This window comes from Protopterus annectens, chromosome 1.part0 (assembly GCF_019279795.1).
Source record: "Protopterus annectens isolate FY-2018-M chromosome 1.part0, PAN1.0, whole genome shotgun sequence".
NCBI lineage: Eukaryota > Metazoa > Chordata > Ceratodontiformes > Protopteridae > Protopterus > Protopterus annectens.
In genome coordinates this window covers 190,219,449-190,231,799 of record NC_056725.1, presented here as the reverse complement: position 1 = coordinate 190,231,799, position 12,351 = coordinate 190,219,449, and the positions used below count along the sequence as shown (strand labels likewise).

The following is a 12,351-nucleotide window of genomic DNA, read 5'->3' as shown; positions in this document are numbered from 1 at the left end:
CCCTTCCAAAGGTGCATTAGGGACACTATGAAGAACATGGATACCATCAAGATATTAAGGTACAGGAGGATCTGAGCCATGACTCTCCACTGCACCTGCACCAGTGCTGCCAAAAATGATTGGTATGGGTTCAACTTTGCACTTCTGATTGCAGTTTCCTGAGATGGTCATCAGAGAGGACAATGACTTCTTCCAGTTTATAAATACCCACACATTCTGCAACCATATAATTATCTTAGCAGACAAAACTATCAAAATGTCTCCTGAGTGATCCTTCACAACAGAAATGCTCAGGGAAAGGAACGAAGAATTTTCTTTTCAGGCTTCTAGCACAACAGATGCGAAACATTATGGGCAAAAAGGACTGGCTAAATGGCAGCACACTGCAATAAAAGTGGCAACTGAACAGCCTGTTTGGACTGCAAATGTTGATGTGCCAGAAGCCAATCACTTCCACTGTGTCACTGGTACCCTTTGTCAGTAGAAACATGACTCCCTGGAGAGTCACCAACTCAGGAGGGTTAGGAAGCAAGTCACTATCCAGATGTTCATGTATCAGATGTGCTCAGTTAATCTGCTGAAGTCCTGAAGGGAAGTCAGTCTGTCATCCTTTATGGAATCAAGAAAAAATGACAGCAGAACCATTGGTTTTGTTTCAGTAAAAGGACAGTAGCTACAGCACCTTACAGGAAAAAAGTTGAAACTTTTTCCAAAAGTTCTACTGACACAGTTTGGACCCATAGTATAGCTCATTCTGTGAGTGGACCTAAAAGCTGTAAGGAATGGCTACTCACAGCGCATAAAGAACACACTGGTTCTCTGTGATGGCAGTCCACCAACTCTAGAGAACTGCTGTGTCATGAACACACTACTCAGTAGTCAGAACTGTGACTACTGGCTCAGTAGGAAGACATGGCCAGTACTTCAAGGGAAGGCAACGCTATATAACACTTAGAAGACCTTCCTGAGTTGGTTGTCTGTTCTAAATGATAAAAAAAAAAAAAAAGACTGGAGGTGCAGGAGGGAACTCAAAAGACCTCCATCACAGTAAGGGCCTACTTTCTCTTCTTGCATTCTTCACCTACGTCCTGAGATGGCTGGGAAAACAGAACCTCTCACTGGAAAGAGGAACACAGAATGGCATGCCTAAACTTGTCCATGAGGAAAGAGAGCCTTAGCAATGCAACCCTGAACAACGTTGTTTTAATCATAGGATTCTCAACAAAAAGTGGCAGTCCATGTGGAAGCTGTAGAAAGTGTCCTTACCAGCTTGCCCTTAAGCCCAAACTTCAGTGCTTTCACTACAGGGATGTGTGATCTGGGCAGTTAGTTACAGGATCTAAGACCCAGTGCATGACAAGAAAATACTCTCTTGCCCACCATTCCAAAAAACGTTACTCCTTGTCTGGTGGTAAGGTAATAAGATGCTATGGGTCTGGGACCTTTTGCTGAACCAAACCAATGGCACAGAAGTCGACTGTAAGATACCTAAACAGGTTCTCATTTCACTCAGATGGGTGCATGAACAGTGGGCATCCACATTCTTAGTAGCCAGATCAGCAGCAGCTATGCTTCCAGACTGCAAGAATGTCATCCTTGTGAAGAGGCTCTACAAAGTATGATCCAAGGGTCCTTCTTCAGCACCCCCACCCCACCCTGAACCTCCTCAAGGCACTCAATGAGACATTTCTGTGAAGATGGAATGGAGGTCACTTGCCAGTATACTTTATCAGCACAAGAGTCATCTCAAGGGATAATTCCTGAATTAGGAGGAGCAACTGGGTAGACAACAAAGAATACCTAATCCTGTAAAATACGTTACCAATGCAGGTAACGCTATATGAGCTATTAATTCTGGCTACACTGAGAATGACACTCTTGGAAAACAAAATATTGTAGCAATACTGATTCCATTAACTTAACTACAACATAACTTAGAAATTGTGTCAATTCCTGTGAAGTTAAGAACCCTAGAATTTTGGAGAAGTTAAAAAAAAAAAAAAAAAAAAAAAAGGTCAGGCATGGGGAATGTAATTGCCTCGTTGCTCTTATTTGCATCTGAAAAACAGGCCTCTTGATCTTCTGCATCCCATTCACAGAACAGGGTTTAGGGAGAACCTCATCCTACATCAGTTCCAGCATGGGTAAGCTTGCACGTGGTTAAAGCATTAAAGCATGTGATGACAGAAAGAAGCAAGAGATATGCTTGTCAAAGGTGGTGTGCAGGTGAGATAAGCTTGCATTAGGCTGGAGTCAATATGCCACATTCCCCGAAAGTGCACTCCTGCACCAGCAAGGCCCTGTCAGACCATGTCAAAGCATTAATGTGGGAAGCCCTAGAAGGCCCTTTTCACTCTAGGTCATATCCTGCTGGACCCAGGGGGAGACTGGAGTCACCCCCCGGTCTCAAATACAACCACAGTCAGTGGAACCATGGGACTAAACGCAGGATTAACTGGTTGGAAGTGAATTCTAGCAATTTGTCTGGAGGAAGAGTAGTGCTTACCCCCAAGAAACAACCTCAAGCTGACTGCCAGAGGTGACTCTCTCATGGGTCTTTTGATGTCATCTGAGTTAGAAAACAAGTGTAATCTTATCCCCGGACTAGTCAATGGGGAGGACTTTTCAGAGACCGAGTGTCTCCAGGTTAGTGTGACTGATGTCTGCATTTCCACTCTCATTTTCTCACTCCACTCCATCACTGGCTTAGGGCCTACAGTCACGGGAGGGACCTCCCCAGTGATCTGTGTGGTGGGCACTTTCAAGTAGCACTATCTTGCGAGTTTAGACAGGCCTGGAGTTTCTTCCCTCTCATTTCTTTGGGTAGTCAAAGCTGAACCATGGGTTTGGAATTTCTATTTTCTGCTCCTCAGTCAGGGTGAAACATTGGCACTTATGGCAGAACATTGAGATCAATTTTTGCTCTCATACGGTACAGTCACTGCTGGTGTGGATCTCACCTTGTGACTTGGTGACCACACAAACTGACTGCTTAAATTTTGCATACATCCAATGGGACAACTTTTCCAAGATGACTGGTAGCAGAGAGATTTAAACCTCAAGTGGAAGAGAAGAATTAGCAAATGCAGGGGCTAAGGCGTACTTTCCTAGCACAAAAAAGATCACCCATGAGTACTACAAATTAAGAAGAAAAAACATCTGCACTTAAGGCACTTATTAAGGTAGACAAAAGTATCCTAATCACTGGAGTAGGAAAGGATACCCCAATCACTGACCAAATGAAGCATGGCCTCAATATCAGATCCGGTAATACTCTGGTTAGACTGGATAGAGTGTAAGGGAATCAAAGAGAATTTTTGAATGTTACACCCAGGTTCTGAAAAAGTCTACAGAGTATATATGAAAAATGTATTTAATAACCCACATGACAGGCCGAATGGCTCCCCTGCCACCCTGCCTGTACCCTCCACACCAATCTGTGCCACTACAGGGCTGAAGTCAGACCATTCATTTCCCAGGGCATTTGACAGCCCTACCACTCAGTCATTTCATGACAATGGCAAAAACCCAACCAGCCATTACAGTCCCTAAGGAGGTGAGCAAGAAGCTGCAGCAGCAAGAAAATATCAACCTTCAACAGGAATATGATGCAAAGGAACTTGAACAGCAAGGTATGTTTACATATTTGTGAACAACTGAAGAGTCAGCAATACAACATGCACAAGTAAAAACAAAGCTTAGTAAGGAATACGTCAAAGAGTAAAGTTAATATTCAGAACTGCCTTGACATCCAAGAATAAAATTCAAGCTATAGATCAGCTCGCTCCTTCTGTTCTAACTTACTGCTTTGGTGTGACTGACTGACCCCAGAAACCACTAGGCCAAGTGGACATGAAAACAAGAAAATGTTTCACTCTTACTGAATGACATATAAAAATCACTGCATGGCAAAATTATATAACCCTGTCTGAAGCAGATATGGTCCTCTACAAAACTGGCTATAATGTTTAGGTCTGCATGCACATTCGCAGACATCAACACATCCAAATATGGTGAAGTTCTAAACCATGAAGAAAACAAGTCTATGATAACATCTTTGCTCAGATTAACAGAAGCATTTCAAAACCAGTGGGGATGGAAATCTAGAAGTAGATGAAAACCAGGCAACATAAAATGCAAAAAAAGAAAAAGAACAGGACCCAGAAGAAACGGAAGGAAAATTGGAAAGCCCACAGTTACAGTGCAAAAAGTGATAACTGCTGAAACAAGCAAATGATGATTATGCATGAAAGGTTAAGTGAATTTAAATCAAAATATGAAAGGCTAATAATGGTGGCCAAGATAGCGGGCTACATACACATTGGTTTACAATGTCTATAGAAAAAAGTTGAGAAACAGAATCGATTCTACAAAACAGTAGTGCAAAAAGTTGCTCATTGCTGGGTGTGAAGCACTCATGGCTGAAGGTCTGTAAACTGAAAGGTACAACAATGCAGCAAGACTGCTGCACTGGAGATTGTGCAAACACTGCCCCATACAAACAGCTGAGAAGTACTGGAAACAAACCAAAAAACATTATTAAAATGAAGTTTTGATTATATACGATCATCCAATACAAACAACTTAAAGTATAAGCAAGAAAACTAGACACAGTAATCAAAGGAAAATAGGACAAAAGTGCATTGTTGCTGGTTACTGAAACAGCTACACACAGTAATTATAATGACCTACATATGGAGGGACAAAACCATAAGACAACAGGATTTCCAAACATATGACAGCAATGTGGAAGAAAGATATCCATAAAGTTTAGTAGTAGGAGCATCAGGACTAATGGAAAAAATTTACAATCATACGTGTTTTCAGTGTATGTAACCCCATATGAGCTGCAGGAGGAGGTGATTTGGTTTATGTTTCAGATGCTGAGAAGAGCACAAATGGTAAACATCAAAGCAGAAGCAATACTAGTTTCAGGAACTCTAACAGTACCCAAATTTAGGAATGGGATCCTTTCCTGTCACAGTACTGGAAATCCAAACATTTAGAGAAACTAAAAAGGTGTAGTTTGTGTGTTCCAAAAACCAATGCTCTCAGACTATTATACAGGCTAACTTCCTCTGTAAGCTGCACACCACTACACTGCATAAGCTCACTATGTTCCTCAATGTGGGTGATGCATATTTATTCATGCAGGTATCGTTAATGCAGACGACTAAAATGCCTGCTTTCCCCAGTGGATGAGGAACCTGACATTAGCCACTCACGCCTGTCCTCCCCTGCTCAATCCTTCCAGTGTTCATGCAGCCACTCACTCTTGTCCTCCCCTGCTCAATCCTTCCAGTGTCCATGTCACTAACCAAACATAGGTTGACTGGTTGTAGTTAGAGCTTTACCCCTCTATACCACAGAGCCATGCCAGCTTACAATTTGTGGATCCTAATACCAGAAAATTTCTTGTATAAATACAGACTTTGGTAAAAGACCAAAGGAGCTGAAACTACGCCAAAGATCAGGCAACACTGAATCTAAGGAACTACCTGTATGATTGCTGAACAGGAGTGTCCCTCATGTCCAAAGCTGTCATCTATGTGCTCATTTATCAAATAGAAGAGAGTTTTGAGAGTGAGCATATAAATTATTTTTTCATCTTTGAGAAATGAACCAAGACTGTCAGCACCCCTTGCACTTTTGCGTAAATGCTCCAGTGTAACAACTTGAAACAGTATCTGGATTCCACTGGTCTTTCATTATAGCTATGAAGCCCAGAACATGAAGGACTTTTTTCCATCTTGCCCGCATGCATAAGACTGAAGTGACAAAGATAGTGAAGACAAAATGGGATAAGAGAGACTTCAGGGTCCTGTTTCATCACGGCTGTCATTTTGATTGCTTTGTCTATCACAGCTGTTTGAAATTATATGCAGTGTAACGCTAACTTCTGCAAAAGGGCCTTTAAGGTTTTGACTGTACTGCTGTGGCAAGAATGCAAAAGAATTGCTTTTACAGCAGATTCCCTCAAATCAGAAAACTATTCAAAGGCACTGTCCAGAAATACTTCTGGAAACAGGGTTACCACTTACTGTTGTGGCTGAATATTAAGCCAAGCACATCTTCCACTTATTACAGTTAAATAAACATTAAAAGGATGTTTGCCACAGCACAATAAGTGATGCTCCAGCTCCAATTCTCAGCCACTAGTCGTGGTTTCTAGGTTCTTAGTTTAGAAAACCTGGACATTTTGCCGATTTTTAGATGCATGTTGTGCTTCTTCACTTAGACAATGAACCAAAAGATCATTAATGTAATGTAATTTTATGTTGATCACAGATAAACTCGTTTTTCCAGCAGGGTGACTGCTCGGATGTTCTGTGTTTGATGCAGGGTTGCCAAGGTCAGTCTTTCTTGTTGCTGAAAGGAAATAAAATACATCATTCTTCTGGATTCTATTTCAGAAGGGAGACTCTGTGGCTGGTAAGTTCTGCTTTCAGTAGCCTAGGTAATATCTATTCGGAAAGAAGCCTCTCCAACTCCAGCAAAAGGCATATCTTGAGATAAATCTCTCTCAAAAGGCAACATGCTTTGGTGAAAAGTACATCAATAATGACCAAGCACTGTCAATACCAAAGCTGTAAAGCACAGGGGTTAAAAGTGTTGAATAAAAAAAAAACTTCCTGAGGTGAAGAAAAATAGGTTGATCACTCCCATGTGTTACCAACCCACAGTGGTGGTGCTGCGGTAGCATTGTCACCTCACAGTAAGACACTGTCCGGTTCGATTCTCAGATAGAGCGTCTTTCTGCGTGGAGACATGCGTGAATGGGCGTACCTTTGTTGAAGGTTGTGCGTCAGGGCTGGTAACTCAGCACGTAAAAATCAACTACCAATCATTAGTGGACCGGAGTTCCGCTGTGGCGACACCTAACCGGGAAAAGCCGAAAGACACAACTCCCATGTGTTACCATTGTGGGAAAGGTGATTTCGATAAATCATTGCCCTTTGAGCAGGTTCCACCATCACAGGGCATGTGTTAGGTAAATGACTGCAATCATGATGGAAACCAGTACACTACTAGAACAACAATGTGATGGGCTGATGCAACAACTAAAGCAGGTTATGAAACACATGCGATACAGAACCTTTCTATTCATTTGTAACTCTACCATCAGTCTACCAAATGTCAACAGTCTACAGCTGAACAGACTGCTTCGGTACAAGGGAAATAACACTGATGACAACATAAACAAAGGCAAGAGGGAGAAGGTAAGGGCAATTACTGTATGGTGATTTTATATCCTTCACTTATACATTTGAAAACTATAAAGATTTTGTAAAAGGATAAAAAGCTAAAGAAAATGACTGCAAACAGAGATCTTTGCTCACAGGTGTCAATATGTACTTCTACAGTTTGCTTTATATACCTTCTTTTATTTGCTTGTTTGTATTTGTTTACCAGATTAGCACAGTAATCCACAAGGACCTTTTCCAAGCACAGCGTGAGAGTACTGCATGGTTAAGTGGCTTGCCACAATCACACAGCAAGCAAAAGGTGGCTGACAGAGTCGAACCCTGAACTACAGCAGGTGTCTCATTAATAGCGCCTAGCCTTTAATTCTCTGTTGCAACTGTCTGAAAACTGTCTTGTTAAAGGTAAGTTCTACTTGTTGACCTGGAAACAGGTTTCTTAAGTCTAGCCAAGGGCACCTTTGAAGGACTGTCATTTTATGAAATCTGAAGCATAAAGAAAAGACTCCTTTTAGACTTCTTCTAACCTTTACACATCCCACCCGATATCTGGTTTTCTTCATCATCTTGTTTTTAAGTGTATCCTTAATCTATAAGGACCTTTTTCAATTACAGAGTGAGCATTGCAGGGTAAGAAACAACAACATCTCTGTTTTCAGTCATTTTCTTCAGCCGTTTATCCTTTTAAAAAATCTTTATATTTTTCAAGAGTATATAATTTTTTCTTTAGTAAATGGCACATTCTGGCATCTCGTTTTATGAAGATGGTAAATGTTCAATAAAGGTCAAAGTCCTGGATGCTGTAAGCTGGGCCCAAGAACAAATGAAAACTGTTAAGGGGTACTATACTGGCCTTATATTTACTTATGAATTTTATTAGTGATGATGTGTCCAAAGTTCTGAACTTGTTTTAATGTTAGCATCTAACAGTACATATTAAATGCTAGAAGATAAAAGAATTTTTAAGTGCTTACCTTCACATTGCCAGAAATACCAGATACCTTTTCAAAGAGCTGATGAACTACAGGACAATAACCCTTAAAACAGTTTCAAACAGCCAAAAGTGAGGGGGGAGGGGGGGCATGGCAACTCAGTGGCATGTTTGGTGGAGCGGTAGCATTGTTACCTCACAGCAAGAGGTTCTCCCGTTCGATTCTCGGCTGGAGTGCGGGGAGTGCCTTCTGTATGGAGTCTGCATGTCCTCCCCGCGGTTGGGTGGCCATTCGAAAGACATGCGTAAAATGGGCGTGCCTTCGTTGGTGGTTGAATGTCAAGCTGGCACCTCTGCGTTCGTGAAAATCTACTGCCAATCATTAGCGGACCGGAGTTCCGCTGTGGCAACCCCTAACCAGGAAAAGCCGAAAGACAAACAACAACAACACTCAAGGCAGCAAATACTGGAAATACAGACACACCATTGCAATATACTTCTTAAAGAAAGAAAGAAAAAAAAAGCTAAAGTAAAAACAAGAATTGCACAAGTTCAAAGAAAACAGTTTTTTTTGTCTTTCGGCTTTTTCCCGGTTAGGGGTCACCACAGCGGAACTCTGGTCCGCTAATGATTGGCAGTTGATTTTTACATACTGGCTTGCCAGGCCTGACGCACAACCTTCAACAAAGGTACGCCCATTCACGCATGTCTCCACGCAGAAGACGCTCTAGCTGAGAATCGAACCGGACAGCATCTTATTGTGAGGCGACAACGCTACCGCAGCACCACCAGTTTAAAGAACCATAAAATAAGTAGAGCTTTCATGCACAGCATTTCGTCAAACTCCATGTGTGAAAGTACTATTTATTTTGTTGTTTGTTTCACTATTTTCGGTGAAATTGTGCAATTCTTGTTTTAAAGACATGTGTGAATGGGCGTGCCTTCGCTGAAGGCTGGGCATTGGGCTGGCAACTCGGCACCATAAAAATCTACTGCCATTCATTTGCAGACCGGAGTTCCGCTGTGGCAGCCCCTAACCAGGAAAAGCCGAAAGACAAACAACAACAACACTCAAGGCAGCAAATACTGGAAATACAGACACACCATTGCAATATACTTCTTAAAGAAAGAAAGAAAAAAAAAGCTAAAGTTAAAACAAGAATTGCACAAGTTCAAAGAAAACAGTTTTTTTTTGTCTTTCGGCTTTTTCCCCGGTTAGGGGTCGCCACAGTGGAACTCCGGTCAGCTGATTGGCAGTTGATTTTTACATACCGGCTTGCCAGGCCTGACACACGCCCATTTACGCATGTCTCCACGCAGAAGACGGTCTAGCTGAGAATCGAACCGGACAGCGTCTTACTGTGAGGGGACAACGCTACCGCAGCACCACCAGTTTAAAGAACCATAAAATAAGTAGAGCTTTCATGCACAGCATTTTGTCAAACTCCATGTGTGAAAGTACTATTTAGTTTGTTGTTTGTTTCACTATTTTCGGTGAAATTGTGCAATTCTTGTTTTAAAGACATGCGTGAATGGGCGTGCCTTCGCTGAAGGTTGGGCATCGGGCTGGCAACTCGGCACCATAAAAATCTACTGCCATTCATTAGCGGACCGGAGTTCCGCTGTGGCGACCCCTAACCAGGAAAAGCCAAAAGACAAACAAACCTTGGTTAATTTTATTTGAAATACACATTGTAAACTCCATTTGACCTATTTTGGATTTTTGACTAAAGAAAAAAGGCTGCCAATGAATGAATAGGTGAGAAACAGCGTTTAATGTAATGCTTGCATTAAAAATCCTTGTCCAAGTTAAATCTGACAAAATTTATTCCAGCCAGTCTGGTTTGGAAGTGCAGTGCTTGACTCCAATATAGTCTAGAGTTCAGTTTTATGTTGCATTTCTGAGATGCTTCTACTTTCAGACAAAAACATTGATAATATTAGTTGAGCTTCTTTAATCAATGTTACCAATGCTACTACAACCTGTAATAAACCAGAAAGGCCTCCTCTCTCTGTCTTTACATGAAAGCTACACACAGTCCTCCAAGTTAACATGTATAGCTCAGTAGCTTGCCACTCCCAAAACAACAGAGTAAAGCATGACCAAGGAATCCCAAAGCATGATTTTTGCTGAACTCGGAACTGAGCAGATTCTATAACTTTTTGCTTTGTTATTCTGGCAAAGGGCACAAGCACACAATATTACTGATGTTACAAAAAAGCAGTACGTTTACAAAGACCACACAAGGCAGCAGAATTCTTCAATATCTTCAGTGCTTTGCTTTCACATTTCCCTGCAATGACAAACTAGGTGAACCATTCATGAGAATGACTCTAAAAGCAGGTAATGAAGCTGTCTGCAAAGGAACTCTATACAGTACTAAATGAACAAGCATGAGAGTTTAGAGCTTAGGAGACCAGCAGTACAGAAAAATGCATATGGAATTGCAGAGTACTGGAGAAAGGTGAGCATGGAAAATAATAAATGTCTTTACTCACCATGTAATCAAGACTTTCATTTACTGGGTGATCTCTAGAATAGATGAGGTTGACTTTTGTCCCCTGTAATGCTACTGGACTCTTGCTAGCAATTTCAGATGCAGTTTCAAAAGCACCATCCAAAAGCAATTCTTTGTCCTGAAAAACACGACTAAAAGGAAAGCAAAAATCATGAAAATTAAGCCAGAAAAATATCGCTCTACAATTCTGCTCACAAAAAGTAATATTTACAATCTAAATGCAATGGCACAAATCTTATTTTCATGGACGACCTAGAAGTAAAAGTAAATTCCAGACAAATGTACATACATGGATCTAAAACATGCAAGACAGCAACTTCAAATGAAGATAAAGTACCATCTATTCATTAAGCAAGCCAGGCATACCTTGTAAAGGACTGGTAAAACAACAAAATATAATTACTCATCTTAAGCTTCTGCCCTATTAAGGATACAGAGGATTGTGGAGAGGTCACTGGTCATAACTAATTTGCTTATGTGTTTGAGAAACTGAATTTAAGAAATTCACCTTAAGAACAAAGACGAACCCTTCCCCCCAAAAAAGGTGCCAACTCCCAGTTTCTCCTGCCTTAGTCCTTCCAGTAAGTACCAAAGCCACTAAATGAACCTTGGGTTGTTTGGGTCTAAGTCAGAGCTCAGTCTCTCTATATCACAGACGCAACACTAAGAAAAGTACAGAAACTGTACTATGTTCTTCATTCCACATTGCTGCTAATCCCAGCTGGAATCTCCTTGCCATGATGGGAATAATTCCATAATCACATTTAAAACTTGTTGAGTAAGTTGAGACCTGTGTGTTTTCAAAAAAGAATATGCCAGGCTGTTAGATGAGAGAGAGTGAAGCTTGACATTGAGCAGGTGACCGTCCCTGAGACACACAACAGGGGAATCGCCCAAGTAAGGATAGATTTGAATTCTTTAGCCTGCTGTACTTTCAAGCAATCAAATATTTTAAGGCATCCTTCTAAAGACTTCAAATGCCAAAAAAAAGGATAAATCAATATTAAATAATAAAACAGTAAAACCAGTACATAATTGTGAAATTGTACACAACATTCTTTAAATAAACTTAAATTTGAAATAAAGTTATCAAATATTTTCTTTAAATAGAAGATTTTACTTTTCGTCCACAATTTAAAGGATTACATCATCTCTGAAATGACAAGGCAGGTAATTCTACAAGGTCAGTTCTTTGAGAGAAAAAAAGGTTTATGGCACTGCAGTAGGCCACTACAGTTAAAACAAGTACACAATCATCCTGAGGTCATAAATGGTCAATATAATCAGTGATCCAAATGATATTTTTCAGTTGACTAAAAAACAATGAACAGCCCTAGACAGTTGATCCTTGAGTGTCAACGGCTGGCTAGTGTAATGCCAAAAGTGGGCACTGCACATACAAAACTGACTTCTACAATGACCTGAATAATCCTCGCACTAAAACAATCAGTGGATACTTCAAGGTAATCTGAATCATCAAGTCCTCAATCTCTGTAGAGTTGATCTGCAATTTTTTTCAGCTAGTCAAAAATGTCTCCTAGCCACCTTACAGTCTCCATTGGCATATGGGAAACAAATGTCAAATAAGAACTCGATTTAGGAATCATTAGTATAGCTGCTATGACAACCCAAACTTGTTACCTCATGATATCCCCAAGAAACAACTCACAGATGGAATCTAACACCGAAGTCTAAATCA

At 40.8% G+C, this 12,351-nt stretch overlaps 1 protein-coding gene across 4 annotated transcripts in view; it reads right to left on the bottom strand.

Annotated features, from left to right (window-relative positions):
• The window catches only part of ECH1 (enoyl-CoA hydratase 1), a 1,020,088-nt gene that overhangs the window by 164,263 nt on the left and 843,474 nt on the right, over window positions 1-12,351 (bottom strand). For all 4 annotated transcript variants that reach the window (XM_044057167.1, XM_044057090.1, XM_044057235.1 and 1 more), the window contains exon 9: window positions 10,633-10,783. In XM_044057167.1, the coding sequence (XP_043913102.1) occupies window positions 10,633-10,783 (151 nt within the window). The remainder of the gene's footprint in view (window positions 1-10,632; window positions 10,784-12,351) is intronic.